At 41.8% G+C, this 27,721-nt stretch overlaps 1 protein-coding gene across 7 annotated transcripts in view; it reads left to right on the top strand.

Moving 5' to 3' along the window:
- Nucleotides 1-27,721, top strand: part of Ipcef1 (interaction protein for cytohesin exchange factors 1) — a 144,422-nt gene that overhangs the window by 76,705 nt on the left and 39,996 nt on the right. For 3 of the 7 annotated variants that reach the window (XM_040728401.1, XM_040728399.1, XM_040728402.1), the window contains 5 exons: nt 956-995; nt 1,688-1,857; nt 20,852-20,925; nt 22,238-22,309; nt 27,427-27,485. In XM_040728401.1, the coding sequence (XP_040584335.1) occupies nt 956-995; nt 1,688-1,857; nt 20,852-20,925; nt 22,238-22,309; nt 27,427-27,485 (415 nt within the window). Of the gene's footprint in view, nt 1-460; nt 601-955; nt 996-1,076; nt 1,275-1,320; nt 1,461-1,687; nt 1,858-20,851; nt 20,926-22,237; nt 22,310-27,426; nt 27,486-27,721 lie in introns of those variants that run through there. The other 4 variants (XM_040728403.1, XM_040728400.1, XM_005065900.4 and 1 more) reach the window with 4 other exon arrangements.

The following is a 27,721-nucleotide window of genomic DNA, read 5'->3' as shown; positions in this document are numbered from 1 at the left end:
TTAAAGCTAAAGTTCTCTATAATATTTGCACAGAGAGTGAGAGTGAGAGAGAGATGGGAGAGAGAGAGAGAGAGAGAGAGAGAGAGAGAGAGAGAGAGAGAGAGAGAGAGAGAGAGAGAGAGAGAGAGAGAGAAAGGCTTTTGCAAGCATAATTTTTCTTTGGGTTTTCCAGTTTTGTTTGGAATCTGGCTTTACATGACTTGATGAGAATGTGTTGTGGAAAATGTGTGTATTTTATATAAATTGTCATGTCTGATTTGAATATTTGAATATTTATCATCTATAAAGCATGTGAGAAATATTCAGAGATAAAGATAGAATAAGATATGTAAATGTGGCCGAGAATAAGAAATTCCCAATCAGGAGGCTTTAGAGTCCCTGAGGTCACACAAGAACGATAAGGAATTTCTTTCTCAAGGCTATTTAATGCCTGTGGTTCAGGCGGTTAATGCCCTGTATATTAGCAGGACCATGAAGTTAGTCTGTTGTGAACATTTAACAGCTTGAGATGGAAACAATTATTCTCGGGGTTTATTTAAATAATCAACATCATTTAGAAAGCAAGAGAGAAAAGAGACGTTTCTTCTCTCACAAAAATGTGTAGGTAAAGTATTTCATGATTTTTCTAAAACTTCATCAAGCACGGTGCCCTCAGTAACCCAAGTAGTAGCGAGAGTTGCTTGTGGGAGGAAACAGGAAGCCCTACAGATGAATGCCGTTACCTTTTCCCAGGTTCAGCTTGATGTATATCGATTCCAATTAGCACATTTTGTGCCTCAGCTCGTAGCTCCCCTTGAGCTCTGCTTGGAGAGTCTTTCTTCTGTCTTTCTTTCTTTCTTTTTTTTTTAGAATCCACCCTGCTCATAAACACTGCCGCCCCCTCCCTTCTTCTCTCTTTACAAATGTTACAACACAATCAGAAATTGCCTCTTTTCTTTCCTTCCTGCATTTCCAGCAGGTTCCCTTGCGTCAGAAGCCGAGGAAGAAAACTCAAGGTAATTAGATCCCTTTTGTTCCTGTATTCCTTTCTTGTGCCTGTGATTGTGATTTTTTTTCTTTCTTCCTTTCTCCTGGGTGCCTTCTTGGGGAAGGGATCAGATTCTTGTCTGTCTGAATTTAATATCTGGAGGTGGATGGCAGATTAATTTTTTGGGTTGCTTTTGGACCGATTTTAAGAAGGAATGACATGCTGTTCACTGGGACTAGTCCCTCGTGCTTTGTCCACAGAGCATGGGGAAGCTGGCACTGAGTCAGGACATCCCCAGGGGTCCTAGGTGGGCTTTAACCCTTCCGTGTCTGTTGCATAACTGCCGCTGTTCTTGTGGGAAGGACCCATGTGTCTGCTGCAATGTGCTTGCTAGTTCTGAGAGTTGAACGTTTTCAACTTACTCTTTTTGACTAAGGTTTTCAGACCTATGATTGCATATAAGTCTCACTGCCTCTTTGCCCGGGTTTTCTAGGTACCGAATGAATGTTTAAAAATAGAACAGATATATGGGATCCTCTCTCTCTCTCTCTCTCTCTCTCTCTCTCTCTCTCTCTCTCTCTCTCTCTCTCTCTCTCTCTCTCTCTCTCTCTCTCTCTCTCTCTCTCTCTCTCTCTCCCCTTCCTCCCTACCTCCTTCCCTTTCTTTTTCTTTTTTTTTTCAGACCGGGTCACACTTAACCTGTTCGCGTAACTGTTGCAGGTTTTTTCACCATGAGTCGGAGGAGGATATCGTGTAAAGATCTGGGCCACGCTGACTGCCAGGGTTGGCTGTACAAGAAAAAGGAAAAGGGAACTTTCCTGAGCAACAAATGGAAAAAGTTCTGGGTGGTGCTGAAGGGGTCATCGCTGTACTGGTACAGCAATCAAATGGTGAGTGGTCTCTCCTCCTCCTGCCCCAGCCTCTTTACCAAAGAGTGGCTTCCAGGGCACAGAACAGGCGTCCCCTTGGGGAAGTTGATCCTGATCTCTGGGAGTTGGAGCAGAGCAAATCAGCAGATTTGATAGAGAACTCATTTCTGCTCCAGGAACTATGTAGGTTAGTGAGCTGTGCTGCTCCGGGGAGAAGCCATCTGGCTTTACTATTCTTATTAGAGAAGAAGGAAAAGGGACTCCAATTATATCCTTGCTTAAGGAAGGAGATGTTGGGGTTCTACCGATGTTATTGTTCTATGAGATCCTCATAGTTCCACGATCTGTCTGGATATCATTTGCTTTGGGAACTTTGCCTTGCTAAGAGCTTATTAAAAAGGGACTCAGCATCCCTCTTTACTAAGGGTGGAAATCTATCAGTTCAGAGACACGATATCCATCCCTTCTCCCACCGTCTTCTCTCCTCCTGATCTTTGCAGGTATGGGCTGGTTTGGGATTGCTAACCCCTATGCCAGCCTTGGGTAGAGACAGGTGACATTGTTCCATGTTGACTTTAGATATGCATTGTGAGGACAATACTCACAGAGGTGGTTGCTGAGTTTGTCCTCTGATGGCCACGCGGCACTGTGGTCAGCTTCATGGACTGACTATTGAAAACGAGCTGGGAATGATGTTCTTGTATTGTCTTTTGTGACTGGAGATATTTTGAGAGGGACATTGGTGTTGTTAAAAGTAATCTGTAGAGCTTTGTAGGCAGATGTTCTGTCACTGACTCTGGGGTAATGGGAAGCCACTGCAGGTTTGGGGTCCCTTTGTGATGGAAGGAAGACTGATAGAGAAGGTTTGTTTAATCATTTAAGGGAATAGTACTAAATTAAGCTAACCTGGGACTGCGTGGTCTTTCAAACAAATACAGCCTCCTTCTTAAGGGGAATTAAGGTTGATATAAGTACTTAGTGATTTCTGTTATTTTATTTTTAGTTATTGAGTTATATTTATTTACTCATTGTGTGTGTGTGTGTGTGTTTGGGTATACAAGTATTATCAGTCATGAGTGGAAGTCAGAGGACAACTTTCAAGAGGGATTTGTTTCTTTTTTTCCCATCATGTGAGTCCCTGGGTTCTAACTCAAGTGGTTAGCCATGGCAACAAGTACCTTCACCACCTGAGTCATCTCTCTAGCTTTCCATTTCCTATTATTTTAGGCTGTGGCATTTTGGTAGTTATCACAAGTAATTGTCACCTGCATCTTTCTTACAATGAGCTGATCTGAGTTACCCTGTAAACAGCCTTGAGGACTTTCTTGAGCCTGCAGGATAGATTGTGTGTTGCTGGAACATGTTGCATCTACAGGATGTAACAGGCTCAGGATTAAGCAGTCAATTCATCTCATCGTTTGGCCAGAAGGCACTGTCTCTGTCTTGGTAGAAGATGAAAGAAGTCCTTCCTGGAGCCACACAATTGCCACTTGGCTACTTTGGCTTCTCCAGCTACTTTTAGGCATAGGAGCTTCCTAATTTTAGGCATCAGGAATCTCACTCTTCTGCATGGAGCAGCCATGTTGGCTTGGACTAGAGAGAGGAAAAGATGGAGTCTTAGATGCCTGTAGGCTCACCATCCCTGAGTCCCTTTATCAGATGCAGAGAGTACATGTCAGGATGCTGGTCATGTATTTTAGCACCATTAGCAGCATCAGTTTGAGAATAAGCTTAGTTGGCCAGGGAAGTAGAGGGTTATTAATGGTGTACCAAAGGAAGGGTCTTTCATAGAAGATTTCTCATGTTCCTTTGCTTTCTCTTTCCCACCCTCATCCCTGACATCTTAATTGTATATTTGTTGTGGGTAGACATCAATGAAGATTTAATTACCAGTCATATTCCTGTTATCTGTGTTAACACCAACTGCAAAGTAACAGTCAAACACGCCCTCACAGAAAAATAGGCACTTACTGTCTCCACTTGAAGAATTTAGATTTAATAGCAAAGGCACTTAAGAGTTGACTGATTTCTTTTCCTTTCTTTATTCCTTATTCTTCTTGGAGGGCCATCCCTGTTCTTTGTGACTTTGTGTATATCAGGATAGTCTATCCCGTGGGACATCTGCCATATGCCAAGGAATGTTCTAGGTACTCTGCACGCAGGCTCTTTCCTATTCTTCAAAAAACCTCTAGCTGAGTATGTCGGCTTATAGTCTTAGCCACTCAGGAGGCTGAGGCAGGGTGACTGCAGGTTCAAAGCCAACCTGGGCTATAGAGTAAGTTCAAACACAGTCCTGTCAATTTAGTGACTCACGATCTCAAAATGAAAAGGGAACATAAAAAGTCTGAGGATGTAGCTCGGTGATAGGATGCTTGCCTAGCATGCATGAGGTCCAAGGTTCAATCTATGGAGGGAGTCAGAGACAGAGACAGAGATGGAGATGCTGAGACATCTGAGGCATGCTTTAAAAGTTGGCAAACTGCTGGAGTCATACATGAAGGAAGTGGACAAAAAGTTCTCCATGTCCAGGTCCCTTTGAGTCCTAAGTCCCCAGGGAGAGTCAAGATAAATGATGACATTATGATATCCTGATTCTAGAGGGAGACTGAGAGAACATCTCTAGAAGTGACAATTTTCTGCTGTGGATGTACAAACTATCCTATTAGACGCTTGCTCATCCCTGTTGCTGTCGATATTGCCCGAGGACTTTGCCATCCTTTCCTATGTGCTTGTCTGTTGTTGGTTCCCGGCAGTCAGTGAATGGCTCACCTCCTTTTGCTCACATTGCTTCTCCCAACACCAGGACTCAGGCTTCCTTAGGAAAGATCACCAGCCATTTCTCACTTAGCATTTCAATGGCTTAGAATGTGTCAGAGCACATGTAGTTTTACACCACCATATATAAGCCTCAAAAAATCTCAGCTAGTGAAAGACCTAGAATTACACACCACGCTCTCAGTTTCCTGTGCTCTTAGGATAAAGTTCAAACTCATTCCCTGGCTCGGGGCACTGTCCCTTTTCTTTCTTCTTCGTACTTTCCATCTTAACCCAACCTAAGCCGTAGTGATAGGACTTTTGATTCCCATTGATGTGACCAGCTCTACACACACCTTTGTCTATCCTGCTCAGAAAGACTTGTCTCTGGTCCTGGAAGCCTTTTTTTTCCTGCCCAGTTTCAGCAAGTCTTCCCCTCTTCTTAAGAGTCACATTTGAATTTGATAGCACATTTTCTATGTGCATTTATCATGTGGACTCTTCTGAGTTAACTTAGCCGCTCCGTCTTCTTCTTCCTTTTATATTATTTTATGATAGTTTGATTGTCACACACATCCTTCTCTTTGAATGTGTGTCAGACTCCTGTCTTTTGTAATTGCTCATTATGTCTACATAGCAAGATCATGGGTTTTAATTTTAGTACCTTAGTGTCTGGTGTTTTATAAGTACTTGGTTAGTGCTTGTTGATTTCTCAAGCAAATGGGAATGAGGAATCATTGATGCTTGCTTTGCTGAGGGGATTATGAGAAATGAGATCTTATTCAAGTGTTTCTCTTGACAGGAAATAATCTCCTATTAATGGGATTTCCACTTCTACACTAAAAAAATTAATTTGGGGTTTACTCGAGAGGATCTCCATACTGTACTATATCCCATATAGCTGTTCTTATCCTTGATTAGCACCTTCTTTGAAGCTTTGGGAGTAGAAGATGGGGGAAGGGTGAGCATCAGAGTCAGAGGTCTAACGTGAACAAAGGCAGGATAGATTGCATAGGTGAAGGGAACCAACATATACTGTAGACATTATGTCTAATTTTCACATAACTGCTTGACATTGATTTTAGTAGTCCCAATTACCAAAAACCAAGAACTGAAGGGACAGTCTCAGAGCCTCTGGACAGGTAAATGGCAGAGCTGGAATTAACCCTGAAATATTCCAGTACCAGAGTCGGGCTCTTTTCTGTCATCTGTGTGACTCCTCCATTGACAGGTGACCTGGGCCCAGTAAATAGGGAATTCAGACACACTGTTCACAAATAGGCAGGACTACCAGACAGGTGGGGTAAGAATCTAAGGAAGATTCTCAGATTGGTAAGAAATGGGCACGTGATAGTCTGAACATAGTAGCAATCAACCATGAAGGAGTGTATCGCTGGAAACCTGGTTAGGAGCTAGTCAGAAAATGCAAGCATTGAGATGTGGCTCCTAGCAGTGAGAGCTGGAACACACCACACCCACGAGAAGTAGCAGCACCTAGAGAGTATGGACGTAGTAGTTGAGGCTAGAAAGAGACTGATCTCCAAGTCTTAGTGCCTGGAAAAATAACAGGAAAATTGAGGAAGAGTTTGTGGGCAAAATGTAGAATTTTGTATCAGTTCATTGTTGCCTACATATTTGGTTTATTTTTTGTGTTATCCATGTTTTGTCTAAAATTACTAGAGACTTGAGGGGGTTGCTGTATAGATCAACTAATTATTGATGTCATTTGTGCTGCTGCAGCAACAGATCAGGAGAGCTGTGGGGCTGTTGGGTAAACCACCTGACCCTGTTTCATGGAAATTTCAGGTCAACTCCTGCCTTCTGCAGGGCAGTGTCTGGCGGAACAGACACCTTGCAGAGTTCTCGGTCTTGTGAGGCTCCCACTTATCTCTGCAAAGGTAGCTGTTTCCACATGTCGATACAGTTGCACTGACAATGCACCATGGTAACTGTGTCACATGAGAACAAAAAAGTGGCTCTCAGAGGAGCTTAAATGCAGAAGCGCTTTTCTTGGAAGCAGAGAATCTTTTCTCTTTGTGCTTTAATCCCTCGGTAGAGCAGAATTGACCCTTCCAGAATTCTTGAAAGCCAGAATTTCTCTATGTATAAGAGAACTGTCTTGAATGTTTTGGCGAATATGGAGAGCCTTTCTTTCAGCTGTCAAAAAAAAACAGAGTGGTTAGTTTCTCACTGGGAAGAGGGCATCATCCTGGCCTTCACGATTAATTTTATGAGTAATTGGCTCTACACATAAATTCTGAGAAAATATCTTAGTGAATTTGTCATAGGCCGGGAAAATGTTTTTTTTTTTCATTGACACATTCTTTACTTATGTAGCTTATTTTTTAAAAAAATATTTTATTTTATTTGTTATTATGCATGGTGTGTGTGTGTGTGTGTGTGTGTGTGTGTGTGTGTGTGTGTGTGTATGTGTGTGTGTTTAGCCTGGGGCATGGGGAAGTTAGAGGACAGATGTGAGGAAATGGTTCTCTCCTTCTACTTTCTTATAGGCTGCTGGGTTTGAACTCAAGTAGCCAGGATTTTGTGCCAAGCACCCTTATTGGCTGAGTCATCTTCTTGGGCCATTTGTGTAATTTAAACTGTCTCTTTAAAGTTTGAAAGTAAAATATACATAGTAGATACCAGTATTTGGGGGGATTATTTAATTTTACATTACTTATCCATGAGTTGGATACATTTTTCTCACATTTCCACTGACAAGGTTTCATTACAATGAGAACTGTAGGTGTCTCATCTGCCAGGACTCTGCATTTATTGTCTTAGCTGCAAGTCCATTTCCGAGTGCATCTCAAAGAAAACTTCAGGGTTTTGAAGCATTTCCACCGTGAGAAAACTAAATGACATGAAACTGGTGTGTTTTATGCCAGCCTAGAATTTGTGTTAGAACAGAGGTAATGTTGACAGTTTGTAAAAGTTACATAGGACATTCTAGTGACCAGGTGACCACACCATGATGATTCTTTTATTTAATGTCAACCCACAGGTTTTAAAAGGAGAATGCTTTTTACTAAAATCACGCTAACAGATGGAAAGCTCAAACACACGCTCACCTAAAGGAGTGATATATATTTAATATATAGTTTATTTATATATATGCATCATACATATTTATAAGTATTAATGTACATTAATATATGTATCATCAGGGAGCTCATTGAAGTAACTCTATGTGCATCCATCTTTTTTTAATAAACCGACCAAGAACACTATCTTTAGTTTGAGCTAATTGAGAGCTTTGACTGCAGATAAAAAGCACCATAAAGACAAGAAAGAAACACATACAAAGAACAACTATTTTGTGCATGCTTTAGCAGAAATACACCTGCTCGGGCATTGTGGCTTTAGGATGCAGGGCTTTGCTAAGGAGTTTTGGTTCCCAGAAATAGTTCCTGGTGGTGACTGCCTCCTATCCTGAAAAGATACCTACTGACTCACATGAAGGTTAATTCTCAGCTACACAACAGGTGGGTGGGGCGGAAGGTCTCAGGTGTTCTCCCACAGGGTGGTAGCTCCTCTGGAGGAGTCGGTCAGGTGACCTGGGGCTGGAGGGGAGACTGATGTGGGCATAAGTATGCTTCCTAGATGGCAGGAGAAGCGATCTGTGGAAGCTGAACTTGTGCTCTGATCCGAGGATTCTTTAGAATGCTTTCCTTGAAGATTTATCACCCACGGTCAGGAGTCCCTTTAAGGGACAGAACCAGCTGATACCACAGACAGCCTGGCAGTTAAGCTCATTTGTCACTGGGCTCTTCTATACAGTGTATTTCAGAAGGAAGCCATGCAAGCAAAAAAAAAAAAAAAAAAAAAAAAAGAACCTAAGATTGAATATGTTTAAGGGATCAGAATTTAAGGGACAATATTTGAATATTTGAAGCAGCGTCTTCAGGAAGGATACAAGGAAATGGCATGCCGAGGAGGAAAGATGGTCCTGGGCTCAAAGTTGGGGGACATGTCATGCTATGATGCTGCACACACCTTCTTTGGAGGTTCAGTTTCTTTCCCTACTACAGAGAAGAATGGACAGGAGTCTGTATCCCAGTAAAGAGATAGTGAGGTAGTATCCATCATCAACCCATGATCCTCTCAAGTTTCCACACTTTGAATCTTATCCAACTTCCATTCTCTATGGAAGAATAATGACTTTAGAATAGTGGCTGCAAATCTGAAAAGTTACTGTTTTAAGACATTGGCTACATATATTTACAAACACACACACATCAAGGTGTCTTGAGCGATTCAAAGGGTACATTTCAGTGGCATGAAATAATTCACAGTATTGCACGGCTGTCCCCAGCCTTCATCTCCTGAACTCTTTTCATCTTGCCAAATTGAAACTCTCCCCCAACCCCCTTCTCTGCTGGTCCCTTGCAACTGCCAAAGATTTTCTGAGTGTGAATTTGACTGCCGCATATCTACAGAGTAAGTATGGTCACATTATATTTATTCATTTGTGGTTGGCTTGTTTCACAGTGCACAACACCTTCAAGTTTCAACTTCCTTTCTTCTTAAGGACATCCTAGTGCACTCCCATGTTGCATTTGGCCATCCGTCTGTGTCCATTGATGAGTACTCGTTATTCTTACCTTTTATCTGTTGTCAAATGTTCCTAGTATAACGACCTGCAAATATGTCTTTGAGGGTCTGCTTTGAATTCTTCTAGGTATATATGCAGGAGTGAAATTACAGGATTACAGGATAATCATATTTTTTAGTTTGTGCAGGAATGGTTTTCTGTAGTAACTGCCCTCTTCCCTTCCTCCTCGTAGTGCACAGGGCTTGCAGCTTTTCTAGAACTCTCTCAAGATTAGATTACTGGTTTATTTTTGGTACTCGCTATCTTAATGAGTTCGAGGTGATAAACATCTCACTGTGGTTAGGATTCCATTTCCTTAATGCCCTATGAGCATGTTTCCCGCACACTTATTGTCCATGTGTGTATTGTCTTTTAAAATAAGTGTTTCTTCTTCTTTTTTTAAAAAGCCGAGCTGTTGTTTCTGTTGCTTGGCCTTCAATATTATCTTAATGATATTCACGGAATTCAGGAAAACAGCCTAGGGAGATTGGAAAGATTGAAGATTGAATATACATTGTATGATGGCAGATTATGTGCTATCTCATAACTGTGATGTCTCAAGGATTACCGTTTATTATTTTGTTTTTGTTTTTTTGTTTTTCGAGACTGGGTTTCTCTGTATTATTTTGGAGGCTGTCCTGGAATTCCCTCTGTAGACCAGGCTTGCCTCGAACTCACAGAGATCCGCCTGCCTCCTGAGTGCTGGGATTAAAGGTGTGCGCCACCAACGCCTGTCTGGATTACCATTATTACTATTACTTATTTTTTATTGCTCCTAAATCTCTCTAGTATCAACACACACATACACACATCATTTAAATCTTATATGATGTTCCTTTTTTCTTCGCTAGTCTTTTCAATGTGAACATGAATTCCTTTAATTTTGACTAATTATTTGAGAACTGCATACATGCAAACAATATATATTGATTATATTTGTTTTCACTCCTCCTAAGTCCTTTCATCCCCCATGCTCCCTTTCCTAACTTTGTCTTAAGTATAAATATATACATATATATGTGTATATATAAATATATCTGTATCTCCCAAATCTAATTTGTGTTAGTCACAGACTTATGGGTTTGTGGCTCACCCATCAGAGGCCACACCCATAAAGAAAACAGATTCTCCCTCCTCTAGGAGGCGTCAATTATCGATAACTTCTCAGCTAGGAGTGAGGTCTTCTAAATATCTCTTTTGCCCAAGCTGCAATACTGACTGAGGGCTGTCCTGTGGGCAACTATTTCACTATTTTTGCTTTAACTATGGATGACACATTGAATTTATTAGCTATCAAGATATATTATTTATTCTATAATAATGGAAGTCAACCCAATTTTTTCAAAAACTTCCCTTTCACCTTTATTTCCTAACTTTGGTTGGGCTACGCTGGTGAAGAAGCTATCTTTCATTGATGAAAAGGAAAAGTGTCCCTTGGGTTAGAGGCTTCTAAGGGAGCAGGTGAGGCTGGCTGGGGTAGCTTATGCAAGGGCATTATGTACTGAGATTTTTTTCATGGCAGAGAACAGTTGCTGATCTTTCAAACGATGAAGGTTCCATCTTAACGTTTCTGAAGTGAATCCCTTTGTAAGAGCAACATGCTTTCCTTTATTCCCCGACACCATGGGGGAGAGAACGTGTGACTCTAAGTGGAGCGGCCAGGAAAACTGGGATGGACATGCGATACGACACCAGCTACCTCATGGTCCCCTCTCCAGGAGGACCTACTGTGGTAGTGAGGTGGGTGTTTCTTAGGAGGTGATAATGAGGAGGGACTGTAAGGATAATTGTGTTATCACAATTGGTCACTATGAGTAGGAACCCCCCTGGGGTGGGGGAAGGCAAGTTGGTTTAGGTTTCTCAGAAGCAGACCCCAAGAAGAGGATTTGGCTGTACTTGCTTGTTTGAGAAGGACTGTAGGAAAAGCGGTTGTTTCCTGGTTTGTGTGGTGGACCAGGTCCAGGATTCCCGGAGATACCAAAAGCCTTGAATGCTCAGATTCAAAACAGTGTAGCATTTGAATACAATCTGTACACATCCTCCTTTATTCCTTAAATCATCTCTACATTACTTATAATACCCAATACAACGTGAAGATTAATCGAGGGATTGCTACTGTATTATTTTGAGAACAATGGCATGAACATTTTGTGTTTGCTTGGTATGGACACTTTTGTGCATATTTATTGTTGGTGATCTGTTCAATGTGTGCATGTAGCTCTTACGAGTTACAGCTGGCTTGGAAAGGCAATGACAAATGGGAGAAAGCAGAGAGTAGCCAAGGATAGCTGCAGGTAACCCAAGCTTAGTCAACCTGGGGATTTCAGTATTTTTGAAAAACACACAACCCAGAGTTTGATTGCCAAGGGTCAATGACTGGGTTATTTATACACCAAGTCCTCTCAGTCATGAGCCGGGAGCCCATTCAGGGCTTTGGTTTGTGAATCTCTCTGCAAGTCAGAAGAGTGGAATCACATCCTAGAAGGCCTTTCCAGCAAAGAGATGCAATGCTGTCAGTAGGAAGTCTGGCTAGGGTTCCCTGAGTCACCAGCAGCATCAATTGCCCATTATCTGCCTACCCCAGAGCCATTGATTTTCTCTCTTATGGGACCTTAGCAACCCAGAACCATTGTGGCTTTCTGGTATCACCTTGGTCAACATTTAGAATCAGAATACATTGAGAATCTCTGTATTCCACAAGAATTTGTGGCTTTTATTTATTATCCAAAGACATCTACCAATTGTTTTCTGTGTAGAATACATATTTCTAGGTATCTGTGAAATGAAGTCCTCTAGGGATCAAAATCTAATTATATTTATAGGATGATATCATATAAGCCCAAATGCAATATTATTTTTAATAAAATACACTACAAATAGGACACAAACAGATTAGCAAGCTGGCAACCATAATTATGCTCCCAGTAATTTAATTTTTTCCTCACAGTCATTGGTCTGATACAAAAATGACAAGGAAAAACTGAGACAGACACAGCTGCTCCAGGTATCAGTAAAGGAGATGGAGTCAAGAAGCTTGTTTGATGCCAGCTTTCTCCTTCCGAGCTATATCCCTTTTCCTTTTCTTATGGATGAATGATAATAATCTCTTAACATTCTATGGCCGGGACTATCTTGCCATATAATATACATGCACGTTGATTGCATTTAGCTTGAAGACACTGGTTATGCCTGTCATTTCACTGGGAAACATTTCTTTCGGGGAGCTCACATGCCTGCCTAAGATCAGCCAGTAAGTGAGTGGCTTGGCGATAGATGTCCTATTCCAGTCAGGGTTCTGTTTCCTGTGCCAGGCGTTAACGGGAGTCTTCGATTCTTTCCTTTAGCTCTCCTTGGAGGGCAGAGGAAGATCATCTGCCTCATGTTAGAATGACTGTTCTGTGTTCTGGAAATGTATGAGTACTGTACGATTTCTTCATCAGTTGGGTGTTGTGGGATGGAAGGTCACCTGCCTCATGAGTTCTGATACTGAGAATAGGATTAGCTTTCTCTGCAAGGTAGAGAATGGTACCTTCTCATGCTTAGTGCTCAGCCAATGCTAGCTCTTAGCTGTTTCTGTCAAGCACATTCCTGAGGTATTTCAGCCACACTCACTTCTAGATACACTTCTTGTATCTAGAAGACCAAGGAGGAAGGGAGAGAAGAGAGGAAGATAGAAAGAAGGAGGACCAAGCCAAACAAACTTTCCTTGCATACCGTCATGCTTGTGGTTCCTCAGGGGTGGGTGGTACTGTTTCCCGCTCATCTCTGGAGTCTACGCAGACACAGACACTCCTGCCCAGCCCTCTGCATCTATGTCCTCAGTGGAGAGGCACATTTGTTACGGCTGACAAACCTACCATGACACATCATCACATTAGTTACAGTTAACAATCCTGCTATGACATGTCGTTAGATAGATGGCTGCAGAAGCCATAGTTTATATTAGTGTTCATTCCCGATGTTGAACATAATTTGGATTAAAAGTAGGCCCTTCATTATAAAAATATATTTTCACTGACCCCCCCCCACCCTGCCAAAGCTTCTGTGGCCTTAAATTTAAATACCAGGATTTGATAACCCATTTCAGTTAAACTTTTAAGGTATGGCAAACTTTATGTAAAATATTTTTGTGTTGGGTTCCTGCAATCCAGACTTGACTGCATGATTAGCCTTTAACCCAAAGAGCATGGACTCAGTGCTGTGTGAATGTTTGAGCCAGTTTCATCCAGTCCCAGGGGATCCTCAGGGGCCTTGGGTTGCACCTTCTGAGTTTTAGGATAATAACCACAGAAGAGGGATTTTACAGTATTTAGACCCCAAACTTGTGCTGCACCTCATGTTTTCAGCTTATTTGAGGCATGTTTATTTTATCATAATACCTGCTCCATTCACATCCACTCATAGATGTAACCATGATAACAAACTGATTTTAGATCTGCTGTTTGGGACCAGAGTGACTCCTTAGGCTCATTTACCGTTAATCCTACATCCCACCCCAAGCCTTTGCTTCACTTTCTACTTCCATGACCCTCATAAAAATGGAGACATAGAGTGCCATATTGTCTTTTGTACTGTCATTCAGTGTGGCGTTCTCAAGGCTTATGTACAGCTTACTGTGAATACCTGTTTCTTTCTAATGTTGATAGCGTTCTATCACATGAGCACGCACACATTACGCTGTTGGGTTACCTACTGATGGACATCCAGATTGTTTCCTGCTTTGGGATACTATGACTAATGCGTCTATAAATACTGTAAATATTTGTCTGGAACTCTTTTTCGTGGGCATGAGTTTTCATTTTGGGGGAGGGGGCGGTGGGTAGGTGTCCAGGAGTGGAATTACTGGGCTGTGCGGTAACTATATGCTTGTGATTTTTAGAAAATGCTGAAGTATTTTCCAAAGCAGTTTCCACATCTCATTTTAACATTTTCCTTATTGCCAAAGGGAAAATAAAAATCATGTTCTGTCACTCAATCACATTTCTAGCACTCGTATAGGTTTTCCGCACGTAATGGACAGTTGCCTTATAAATAAAGAATATATAAATGAAACAGTTACTTCCTTCAAGATACTCTGATCTGTAGGGGAGTCAGATCACAGCACCCTGAGAGGGCTGTGAAGGAAGCCCACTCCCAGCTCTGAAGACAAATAGGAGGGAACCTGTCCCCGACTTGTGGGAACAGGGCCCATCCATTATGACTCTTGGAAAGTCACATAAGAGGGCCAGGTGGTGGGGTTTAGTGTCGTCAGGCACTCTGCCCTGCTCAAATCCCCCAGTTCCGTTGGGGTGCTCACCCAATCAGCCTTACATGATTACACATCCTCAAGATGTAATCGCCGTCTTTATGTTGAACTTGTCCCCTTTCTCTCAAGAGACAAGGTCTCTACCTTGCTGGCTGTTCTATCCTCACACATGTGACGCAGCGAGGAGGCTCTGAAGATAGTTGTTGACTAGATGAATGTATGGAAGCTTTCAGTGAGACAGAAGAGAGAGTCTAAGGGAGAGGCGAACACAGAGATTGACCCTGGAGGCAGGATCAGCAGCTTTGCTCCAGTCCTTGATGTTTGAACTCTGCCAGTTTTGGCACAGTAAGACTCTGGTTCTGTCTAATGGTCTGCTGCAGGGTAGAGGGTGGGCAGGGGAAGTAGGTAGGCTGACTTAAAAGGCAGTTTGGTGTGCAGCCACAGAGTACCTTACGACAGCTGGCCCAGTGCTATGTGCTGCTTCCCTTAAGACTGGTGAGATTGCACAGTGGCCGGAGGACAAGGCTCTTAGAGATCACGCTAGGGTTCTGGGGAAATTAGCCGGTCCCACTACGTGACTGTGAGTTTTTAGAAAGTTAGGAATCATTAAAGGGAAGGATACCATTCAAGTCACTTAAAAAATGCATCAGGCAGGAACAGATCTGAAAGGGTAGGAGGAGGACAAGGATGAGGAGAAGAAAGCTGTCATTGCGTGAGAAGTTACCCATTGTGATCGTCCCCTCTGAGACTTTATCTTGCAGGTTAAATAAGCAAGGGGCATTTTTGACGCAGCTTCTGTGACATTGAGCACAGTTCAGCTGTCTTCAGAATAGTGACAGGGAGCTGCTGTGTATGAGAGGGAGGGTTCCTGGGGAAACTTTGTGCAGTGGCCCCGCTCAAGTTTCTTAGGATCTCTGTTTGAAAGAACCTCAACCTTTTCAGTTATGCAGAAAGGGAAATGAAGATACATAGTTTGTCTTTCAGTAGTTTAAAAATTGCGTTGTTTATTGGGGGCATGTCACAGAGTGCTTGTGGACGTCAGAGGGCAGCTTGCAGGAGTGTGTTCTTTCCCTGACCAGGTCTGCAAGGCTCAGGGACCCTCCTGTCTCTGCTTCCCCAGTGCTTGGATGACAGGATGTAGTCACCATGCTCAGCTCTTTTCATGGGCTCTTGGTGCTGAATCTAAATCTGCATGCTTATGTGGTAAACACTTTAACAGCTGAGCCATCTCCTCACCCGCTGCTGTTCCATTCATTTTCAATTGATTTTTATGTTATTTCCACATGAACTAAGCTCATGGTATTGCCGAGGGGCACATGTCATGACATGAATTGGGTGTCTAGTTTAGCTCTACAAGAACATAGTTTTCTTTGTTTTTTCAGTTTGTTTTTGGTTGAGTAGAGGACGGGGCTATTGGAGAAGGTGAAACTGTGGAATTAATCAGGGCTCAGTCTTAAAGGGCTTTCTGCTGAGATTCTTAGGCTTCATTCAAAGAGCAAGTAGGACCCACACAGTCTTTAATTAGAGGAGTGACATGAAGCATGCTCGCGATGTAGAGATCTGCTGTGGCCGTTATTTGGATTCTATATTGGGTTAAAGGAGAGAATTAGAAAAAAAAATAGGAGAGAATTAGAAAGCGCGGTACTGGCTTTGGAGGCCTTCACAGTAATTTAAAAGAATGGTAATGGACAAGACATTACGTAGTAGGAATGGATGAAGGAACCATCTGTGGAAGATGCAACCATAACACAACTTTGTGTTTACCCACGTGAATTCTGGGAAGGATTGTCTTGGTTCATCTTCTATAACAAAATACTGAAGGCTGGTGGCTCATAAAGAAGGGGGGTGCTTATTTAGTTCCTAACCCTGAAGCCTGGGGCTGGGACCTGCTTGGCTTCCAAAAAGGACCACATACAGCTTGTATGATGGAGAAGCAGCAGGCATAGTGGTTGTGTGCAAAGGGAGCCCAACACGTGAGGTGCTTTCTTACAACAACCTATTCACTCAGCAGGGAAACCAGCCTCCAGAAAATAAGAATTCACTCTCATGAGAAAAACCTTAGTTCCCAGTGACTTATTTAACATTTCCATTCATTTGCTCATCATGTGTTTGTGGCGTGTGCAGTCTCCTGTGTGAGCATTGTGGAGTGTACAGTCTCGTGCGTTGTACATGGAGATCCAAAGGAGAGTCTCAGCTGTCCTACTCCGTTGCTTTTCCCCTTATTCTCTTGAGCCAGGGTCTCTCACAGAACCTAGAGCTAGAATGACTGCCAGATAGCCCCAGAGAACCTCCTGTCTTTGTCTCCCAGAGCACTAGTGTTATAGGTATACACGAAACTATGCCTAGCATTTCATGTGGGTGTTTGAGATTTGAAATTATGCTGTCATGTTTACACAGTGGATGTTCTTATCTCTTAAGTCATCTCTCTAGTCATGACTTATTTAGCTTTTACTTCAATTTTTTAAAAAAGATCTTATTAATTCTTTGAGAATGACTATCTCCTCTGATATAATCCTTTATCTCCCCACTCCCAACAAACTTCCTGTTCTCTTTTACTTATTTTTAATAACTCAGTTTTTGCAGTTCAGATACTCAGGGTGTAAGACCATTCCCTGGGGGTGGTTAACCTACTAGGGGCCACACCCTTGAAGAAGACTGACTCTCATTCCCTGAGAAGCCATTAGCGATAAAACATTTCCCAGTTAGGGGTGGGGACTTACAAGGCCATCTCATCTCCATGCTGACTGGCTTGATCTTGTGCAGGTCTTGTGTAGGCAACCACAGCTCTGAGTTCAAGAGTGAAATGGCTTTGTCATGTCTCAAAGACACTTTTGCTGTAGTCCTCCTTGACCTCTGACTTCTGACTCCTACAGTCTTTCTGCTCATTTCTGCTTGGGTCACCTAGTCTCTTTACCCTGACTTACTCAGTTGTAAATTTCTGTGTTAACCACCATATATTATATAAAAGAAGCTTCTCTGGTGAGGTCTGAGCACTGCATTAACCCACAGGTGCATTAACCCACGGGTGCATTAATCCACGGGTGCAGGAACCGTTTTACTTAGGCTTTCTATTACTGTGATAAAACACCATGACCAAAAGCAACTTGTAAAAGAAAGCATTTGATTGGGCTTACAACTTCAGAGGGTCAGAGTCTGTGACGGTGGAGCATAGTGGTAAGAATAACTGAGAGCTCACACCTTGAGTCACAAGAGCTCATACCTTGAGTCACAAGAACTCACACCTTGAGCCACAAGCAGGAGGCAGAGGGAGAGACAAAGCATGCACACTGGGAATGGAATTTAAAAAATTTCAAAGCCCACCTCCTAAGTGATACATCTCCTCCAACAAGACCACACCTCCTAGTCCTTCCCAAATAATTCCATCATTTCGGAATCAAGCATTCAAATCTATGAGTCAGTGTGGGCCATTTTACAGAGGTATTAATTTAGAGGTTGGTTTGATACTGTCCATTTAACAAGACAATTCACTTAACTTTTAATGACTTGGTTCTTTCTTATCAGAGACTAAGCCTCAGCATGAAGTTTGATGGTAACAGATGCTTTCCAAACATGTAGCTAGGATAAGAGAACTTTTCTTTTTTCTCTACTGTCCTCTCTTTCTTTATTCTTCCCTGTCTCCTTCTCCACCCTCCTTTTCTCTGATGTCCCGATAGACAGTGTCATGTTACTCACTGAAGCAGAGAACACAGAAGAGGAGAAGGCACCCTAGGAGTAAGACGATGCTTGGCTTGGGTCATTCTTCAGGAGCTCATCATTTGTCCATGTGAATAAACACACTAGGCTGTTATACATCTAGGCTAGGAACTCCAGGGTTGAATCTCAATTCATGTTGTAGATTTTGGATGTCTGTGTGTGTGTGTGTGTGTGTGTGTGTGTGTGTGTGTGTGTGTGTGTGTGTGTATGTGCTGAAATGGAGAGAATAAAGGTTTATGGACCAAACTCCGAGGAACCCTGATATTGGAGAAATAACAGAAGAACTCATGAAAGCTTCAGAAGAGGGGGTGGTTAGAGGGAAGGTGAGCAGCAGTGTTGTGTATCAGGGAAGCCAAGATAGGAGGCACAGGGGAGGATTGGATTGTGCTGACTCAGGACTTATGGAAGAGTTGGATGGAATTTAACAATAAAGTATTTAGGTTTCATAAGTCTAGAACAGTTGGCATAGAAACACATGTTAGGGAGATATAACAGTGATGTTACATAGCATAATCAATATGGCTATTTTATATAAGATCAACCATTTTGAAGTCAATACTTGAGTGGAAATTTAGTACATTCACAATACTGTACAACCATCTCTATCTAGTTCCAAAACATTTCCAAGACAAAACTTCACCCTCTTCAAGCAGTTGTGCTCAATTCTTCATTCCCTGGGGCCTATAATATATCTCTATCTTTTTCTTTATGTATTTTTTATTTCAAATACTTCATATACATGAAATCAAACAATTTGTGACTAAAATATTACACTTAAAAAGACGTTTTCAAGTTTTATCTATACAGCATATGTCAGTCTTTCATAGGGTTTATGGCTATTCATAATATTTCTCTGTATGGATTTACGACACAGTTTGTTTATTGATGGTTACCTTGTGTTTTGGTCTGTTGCCTGTTGTGAAGAGTGCTTCTGTGACCGTGCATATACACCTGAGCATCTGTATTTGGTTGCTTTAGGTATGTTTCTAGCCATGGAATTGATGAGATATAGGTTTTCCAAAAGTACATTTATTCATATTATTGTAATTGAAAAATCACAGGAAACATTGTATGTTATATAAAATTATATAAAATACCAACTAACATTGTATATTCTGTGAACACTTTATGCATTTTTTGTTTTTAAAGATGTTGCTGAAACAACCATGTGACAACTAAATAGTCTATTGTCTATATATGCACTCAGTGTATACTTGTGTGTGTGTGTATTTTAAAGAGAGAAGTTCTCACTAGAATTGAAGTTTAGTTCTTGTAAAAGAGCACACGTAGGTACATACTTGATAAAATGAGACATCTAGTAGATAGAGGCTAGGAATGGAGTTGACCAGTTTAATTTTTCTGAAGAAAAGATAAATTGTTCTCTCAAGGATATGAAAAAGAGCCGGGCGGTGGTGACGCACGCCTTTAATCCCAGCACTCGGGAGGCAGAGGCAGGCGGATCTCTGTGAGTTCGAGGCCAGGCTGGACCAATAGCCTCCAAAACAATACAGAGAAACCCTGTCTCGTAAAACCAAAAAAAAAAAAAAAAAAAAAAAAGGATATGAAAAAGAGACAAAATAATGAAATCAACTAAGATCACCCTGGAATAAATTTAACAGCTAGCTCATTCTAAAATTAATACTGTGTTTTCAAAATCAAATTGTATCTGTCTCCTAATATCTGCCAACTCATTTACATTTTGGTTATTAATTGTGTTTCTCTGCTCAGGGACATTAGTGTGCCTGAAAGGAGACGAGCTCCATTCATGACAAATGACTCAACTTCTTTGTGGATCATTTTGACTTTTATTCATTTGTTATAGACCAACGGGCTCATAGAGAGGTGGGGCCTTGGTGACATTTCCTGTGAAGTTTTTGTTGACTTAAAGCAACATGCATCCTATGCCATCCGCTGTGTCATTCTTTCTTGGGGACTTTCTTCTACAAGAGTCATGGCCCTAGGATTTTACAAGATGCCGCTCTACCGAACCCTCCAAACTCTGCCTACAGACTTGGGGAAGAAGCGACTCCTGTTGAGTGTCTGTTAAGTGCTGTGTTTATGTGGTCTCCCTCAAGTCCTGACAACCAGCAATGTGTATCTGTGTGTTTGCCAACTTCTTGGTCTGGGCTCTGTCCACCATCTCAAGGCTGCTGCTGAGGTTTAGCCTCCTGTGCTGGTGGCTTGCCACACTGCGGCGGGGAAATGATGCTGAGCACGCCTCTGGGTTCAGCAGGAAGCAGGATGGGTTAACTTTGTGGGTTTCTTGAGGACAGAAGGGAGCAGGGGCAGGCACAGAACCTGCTGTATATTGGCCATACCTAAGGTGTATCATGTCACTTCTTTTTTACTATTTTTTATTTATAAAGATAGGGTTTTTCTGTATAGCCCTGGCTCTCCTGGAACTCGCTCTGGAGACCAGGTTGGTCTAGAACTCAGAGATCTGCCTGCCTTTGCCTCCTGAGTGCTGGGACTTAAAGGCATGCACCACCACTGTTTGGCTCTCATGGTACTGCTTTGAAAAGTTTCTGTTTCTGTCTTCTTAGAATACTCATTTCTTCCATAAACAGTGTACCCATGTTCATGGCTAGTTAATGCTGTTTCACAGACATTCTACTTCATTTTACTTACACCCTCTCTAGTTCATGCTGCCAGTATGTGGACGTCTATCATCAGAACATTTATTACTGTGTGTGCTGTGTTTGTTTCAGGCAGAGAAAGCTGACGGATTTGTCAACCTGCCAGATTTCACAGTGGAAAGAGCCTCCGAATGCAAGAAAAAACAGTGAGTCTTGTCTTTCCTTTTTCCTGCCCCCGAAAGCCCTGGGCCAGGATTGTAGCCATTTTCAATGTTCACATAGAAATGTGTTGATTTGGAAGTGGATGAAGGTACAATTCAAATGTCTGGGAATTTTGAACATTATGAGTTGACACTGTAAAATATGTGCTCATAGAAAATGTATATAGAAATGTTAACCTCTCATTTTCTGGCATGTCAACCCAGAGGGTGGATGGGTTTTAACTACCTTACCCCCTGTGCCCAATACACACGAAAGCAAAGGAATCAATGTCAAGGTTTTGACCTTGCAAAGAACAAATAGCTAAGCAGGGGTCACCAGACAGAGCTGTAGACCCTATAATAAGACCAGGTCATCTTGGTTCGTGCTATTATTAATACCAGCCTTGCCATTCAGTGCTCTGATGCATCTGGGGTGGGGTTGTACTCTGCTATAGAATAAGTGTGAACAGTGATGGGGTTGAAGTTGGCTCAATTCCATGGCTCTTGTTCTGCTAAGAAGAGAACAAGGAGGGCCTGGGAACAGCCAAGAGCTCTCTATAGAGAGCTGGGTATCTACTCTGGTCACATGATCATTTCAAGAGCGCATCCCACCGTGATTCTTTCTTCAGTGTTTTCTCCTTTATTACCGGAAAGGAGCATTTCTTCACTGATAAGCAATCAATTGTTTTCTTAGGAACCAGTGTTAGCTTTTATTCTTTGCTATACTGGTGTACTAGCTGTGTCTTGTTCTGCATTGCTTGTGTTGATGCTTGTGGCTTTTGACTGGTCATTAAACAAAACAACAACTGTGTCCTGTTCTTTGGAACTTCTGGTGTGACTGGGTGAGTGGAAACATTTTGCTTGCTATCACCCATGGGCCACAGATTTCCTTTAGCTAATGTTACTTGTACTTTCCCTTTACCAATACAGAGCCCCTTATCTCTATGGCTTCTGAAGAGTCATGTGGTGTAGAAGATGCATACCTAATTATTTTCATATAGCTAAAATTTTACTGTATATTGAATTTAAATAATGCCTTGCTTGAATGAATTGATCTAAATACTGTTCAGTGGCAATTTAGGGACTCTCAACTTGAATGTACTGTCTCTACACCTTTAAATAGTTAGCAGGTGAAAAAGATATATACATACACACACACACACACACACACATTTAAATGGAAACTACTGAGTGGCTAAGATGCAGTTCTGACATGATAAATTGACTCTCACTTCACTAAGTGAACTAGGGACTAGATAATAGGTATTTAACATAATTACTTTAAAAACACTAACACATGTGCTTTTCTCCTTTCTAGTGCATTCAAGATCAACCACCCACAGATCAAAGCCTTCTACTTTGCAGCAGAGAATTTGCAGGAAATGAACATGTAAGTAGAGGAGACTGCTGCATCCAGTCCCTAAAAGAATCCGCTTACTTCGGACAGGCATCAGAATTTTAAAGCCAACAACCATGTCAGCTATTGTCCTATTTATTTCTGCTATTTAAGTTTGTTCCGTTAATTCCCCTAGCAACTATAAGACCATCTTGCTTTCTCCTCTAGCACGCGTAGTCATTTGGGGACATGCACCTATCTAAAGGCTGTTTTAGGGCGTAGTTGTAAGAGTCTTCTGCAGGAGCCACTCAGGAGAGAGTAGACAGAAGGTGTGGTGATGCGGGACATTTGCATCACAAGGAGAAGGGCCCAAAGGAGTTGAGGAACCAGTCTCCCAGCTTCCCACCTGCAGCTTCTAGATGAGCTGTGTAACTATCTAAAGGCTCATGGACTTATCGCCTGTTTCTCCGAGTATCATCCGAACATTTATTTCTAGTGCACCCGGCTTTAAAAATATCCTAGCTCTGTTTCCAGCTTGCTCTGTTAAGACAATGCACTCAATTCCCAATTCCCTCCTGGTTTAGATGAAGATGCATTGCATCAGCTGTAATTTGGCTGAAGTGGCCTGTGAGGGGCTGCCTTGAGGCAACAGAGACACCCTCTTAAAACGACTGTTATTGATGTCTTCAAGACCACCACATAATAATTTAATGCTTGCAGAGCATCTATAGTATACCCCATTGCCAAGGGGGTACACTCCCCCACCCCCACAATTCCTCCATTCATAGAGTTTATACTGAAACACTGCTGTCTATTGCATATGAGAATTTCATTGCTTATCTTCCATACATGATCTTTGCCTTATTGTTTCACAAAATGAAATAAAGTAGAAGCTGTCTTCCACCATACACCTCCAACCCCCTTCAGGTCACCTCTTCTACAGCACTGTCTGTCTAGGAGCCTTCTTATTTGTTATGCCCACTTAGCTTACCCTCACCTCATCTCTGTAGATGAGGACAAATCGCTCGCAGGAAGTTGGGAAACCATGGGTTCGTTATAGAGAAGGAATTGATAACAGTGTCTTTGAAACATGCCTTTGACAAACAAAGAAAGTGTCTGTTTCTACACTCTCTATTATTGTAGCTTTTGTTCCTCCCTTGCCTTTCTTAACTATCTGAGGGGGAAGAAAAACAGACACATCAAGAAAGGGCGCATATTCTTCAAATACAATCACTCATCTCCGATGGCGCTGATGACTCAGTCCAGCTGATTTGCAGTCCCATGCTCTGCAAGTGTCCAGAAGAGGGTAGTTCTCTCACCTAGGGGTACTTACAAACCAGAGATGGTGACTGCCAGTCTGCAGCTGAGTCACTCCTGAGGTTCACAGGGCTGCCTCTGGCTTGCATTGGCAGGGAGACAGGGCTGCCCACCATCCCACCCGATAGCTTCTCTAACAGCACCCTGGGCATCATGCATCTTTAGCTTTACCCCGTTACCATCTTTCGCACCCACCTTGGGGTTGGTCCTTTCAAAACAGTTTTCATCTTCTCAACAAGGGCTGAGTGAAAGAAAGCATTCCAGAGAAATAGTTCTGAGTGCATTGCTACCTAGCGAGTGTCTCTTACACAGAACAATCCATTTTCAAATAAGAGGAGGTCAGACTCTTGTGAGATTATTGGAATCCATTGTACTTCAGACACTCTAAGTCACACATCAAGGCTATTTAGCTCCCTGTCCCTGGCTGCCACCAGCTCAGCCTTTGTTTCCATCTTCACTCTTTATTGGATTTCTATCCATGTGCAGTTCCTATTTAATGGCAAGTCTAGTATGAGTTCTAGCTGTAGATATCTTTTCCATTGTTGGCTAGTAACTCAACACCTGTCACCACAATCAAGGTTAAATCTTATTGCCAGTGTTTACTGTGAAGAGCATTAACTGGCTTGAAATTCTGTTAGTGTGTCCTTTTCCAACCCACAAACAAGCTATAAATAGAAATCTGAATTCTGGGTGGCCTGGGATCTGATTTTGAATCTCTCCAGTTACCTTTATATTTAAAAAAATTTTTTTTTGGTTTTTCGAGACAAGGTTTCTCTGTATTGCTTTGGAGGTTGTCCTGGAACTCCCTCTGTAGAGCAGGCTGGCCTTGAAGTCACAGAGATCTGCCACTTAAATTTATACTTTAAAGGATGATTTTAATCATAGTCCTTAAATTGCTCGCTTCTTGACTCAGGGCTGCATGACCCATCTACCTGTGCCTGGACACATGATGATTTCTTATATTTGTAATACCGTTGACCTAGTCTCATTTCTGCTTCTGTCATAAAATGTCCTGACAGAAAGCAGCTTAAGGAGGAAATGGTTTACTGTACTTACAGTTCTAGGTTCCAGTCTATTGTTGTTGGGAAGTCACAGCGGGAACTTCAAGCATCCTATCCACAATGAGGAGCAGAGACAGCAAGTGCCTGGGTCCTTGCTTCCTTGCTGTCTTTTGCTTAGCTCATTTTCCTCATTCCTACACGGTTCAGGACCCCAGCCAAGGGAGTGGTGCTTCCCACAGTGGGCAGGGTCTTCCTACATCAGTAACAATCAAGACAATGCTCCAGAGACATGCCCATGGGCCAACCTGATGTAGGCAGTGCCTTCACTGAGATGCTCTGTTCTGGTGACTCTAAGCTGTGCCAACCTCACAAAGTTAATGGTCACGATTCCTGAGTTTTCTTATTATTAAGACAATTCTTCCAAGAGCCAACAAGGGAGAACCTCTCTGGACTACCAAACTTGTCCTTTCTCTTACAAGATTATGCAGATGGTTTTTTATCAGTGGCCCCTGAAGCTTCCTTTTTCTCTTGGTGGAGCCTGTTGAAACTAGTCAATAATGAATCTAGGAGTGACTTATGGGAGGGGCTGACAGGAGGGAGGAGCAATCTTTTCAGTTGTCAGTCATTCACCTCTTTGGCTAACTATATTTTTTGGGGGGGTGACATTTCTCTCAAGGGTGATAAGCAGAGAAGTCAGTTTAGTAGAAATCTCTCATACTTTGCGATGACTCTCAATTTCCAGATGTAGGAGTAAGTTGTCACGAGTAATGGAAAGGTCAATTCTAAGCAAAGATGTGGGCTTGCTGCCTGTCTCAGGTAGTGTTTGCAGGAAGAAAGCTCTTATTTGGGCCTCCACATTCTCACGCGTGTATTCATCCAACACACACATTCCCAACAAGTTAGTATACACTAGACTCTCAGGAAATACCTGCTATCTTTCATGCCAATGTAAAGTCTCTTGTGTATACATGCATTTATCCAGAAATGGAGACTATTGGGTACTCCACGAGGTTTACAGAAGGTTCTTAATGGAGGAGGAGCTCTAAGTAGAAGTCTAAACCATTATTAGATTATCACAGCTAGTAATTCACAGTGGCAAGGAAAGGACTTGGGTTTTGGGGAGGGGTGGAGTTTCTATTTTGATGTATGTTCATACTCTGGAATGGAGTTTAGAAACACCTTTGCTTGTTTCAGTTACTCTCAACTCAAACTCTTCATTGTCTTTTCATTTTTTTGATATTTTACCTTTATATTCTCTTAGTTTATGGGGAGGGAAGGACCAGCTTTATATAATTATAAAATCAGATATAAACTGAAAACTGTTAGTCCTTTTAAAGCGAACCATGATGTATATTGTGTTTTATCTTATTTTTAAAATGTGCTTAAGATTTTTGTGTGTTTTTGTAGCATACATGTCTGAATGTGTGTGCACATATGCATGCAGATGTTCATGTATGTTTCTGTGTATGGAGGCCAGAGGTCAACCATGGGTGCCTTCCTCTGTTGTTTGAGGAATATTGTTTGAGACATTATTCCTCACTGAACATGGAGCTCATCACTTTGGCTGAACTAGCTAGCCAGAGGGATTCATGGATCTGTCTGTCTCTGCCCACTGCCCCAATGCTGGGGCTACAGGCAAGTGCCACTGTCCACCTCATTATGTGGGGGCTGGGAACCCAAAACCAGGTCCTCATGATTGTATGGCAAGATCTCTACCTATGGAACCATCTCCCCAGTTTCCTACTATGTACTTTAAATTTTAGTTAGGCAATGTATTCAGCATCATGTAAAAATTAAATGACACAAACATAGAAAACACATGAGATTTCTGACATTCACCTTCTATTTAGCTTCTCCCTAGGGGTTATCCACGTTTGACAATGTGACGCTTCTCTTTCCTCACACTGTGTGCACTAGTTCATGCACAGGTATGAATGTATCTACCAGTTCATTACATACATGAGAATTTATCGTATATAGGACAGGCAAAACTTATGGCTTTCGACTTGTTTTCAACTAACAGTACTTTTTTTCCTGAGTCATTACAAATTCACTTGTGAGTATTTTTTTTATTAGTTTCATGATAACATTGTATTCATATAATCTAGATTGTTATATATCTGATATCTTGTTAATGGACAATTATTAACTCAGGGAATTTTTTCTACTGTTACAAGCCTTGTTGACAACATCTTTCTACATGAAGGTATGTTTCTTTCAAAATAGATATTAACAATTACAATTATTGAACAAAGAATATTTTTTTCTTTTTCTGAAATCAATTGACATTATTAAATGGCTTTATGGGTAAAATAGCTTCCCAGACAAGCCTGATGGCCTGAGTTCAACACCTGGAACCCACTTACAGGCACAAAGAGAGAAATGACTCCCCAAAGTTGTCTCCTGGCCTCCAAATACATAGTGCATGTGTATAAATGATAATACATGTTAAAATCGATAGAGATATAGCTTTGATGGTCAAATAAGTGAATTTGATGACCAGTGGTTTGATGGTGGCTGAAGATTTAAAACATATAGTTACTAAAGAAGACACATTTGTTCATAGTTAAAATATCTTATTTAGCTTTCTGCTTTAACCACAGGATAATGTTTCACCCTGCTCCCCTTACAACCTAGACTCCTGGAAAGCCAAGTATTGTGAAGCCAGAAATCTTAGGTCTCCATGCTTCAAACTCACGAAGCTTTAGGAGACATTCAGGCTAAGTGTAGAATAAGGAGTGAATTTCACTGTAAAGTCCGATGCAGGAAGCAGCTTCAGGGTCTAAGGGGAAGAGTGAGTGGATGAGGAGACGGGCTGTTTGGTCAAACACTTACTTCCCATTTGAATCGTAGGTGGTTAAACAAACTTGGATTTGCAGTCATCCACCAGGAGTCCACTACAAAGGATGAAGGTATGTTCTGTTTTACATTTCTGAAATTTTAGCAAGTATATTAGGACAGAATGAGTCAGGATGAAGAAAGGGACAATTCCAGTTCTATGCATAGGCTGACCCTGGGGAAGCATAGTTTGACATTTGAAATGATCTAAAAGGTGCAGACAGCCATTGTCACACAGACTCAGCATGGAACCGAGCCTCCCTGCCAACTCGAATAGATTTCACACTTCACCCACACTGGAGCAGCTGCA

Source organism: Mesocricetus auratus, unplaced genomic scaffold (assembly GCF_017639785.1).
Source record: "Mesocricetus auratus isolate SY011 unplaced genomic scaffold, BCM_Maur_2.0 Super-Scaffold_100018, whole genome shotgun sequence".
Taxonomy (NCBI): Eukaryota; Metazoa; Chordata; class Mammalia; order Rodentia; family Cricetidae; genus Mesocricetus; species Mesocricetus auratus.
Note: the sequence above shows the minus strand (reverse complement) of the source record. Positions and strands in the feature narration are given on the sequence as shown.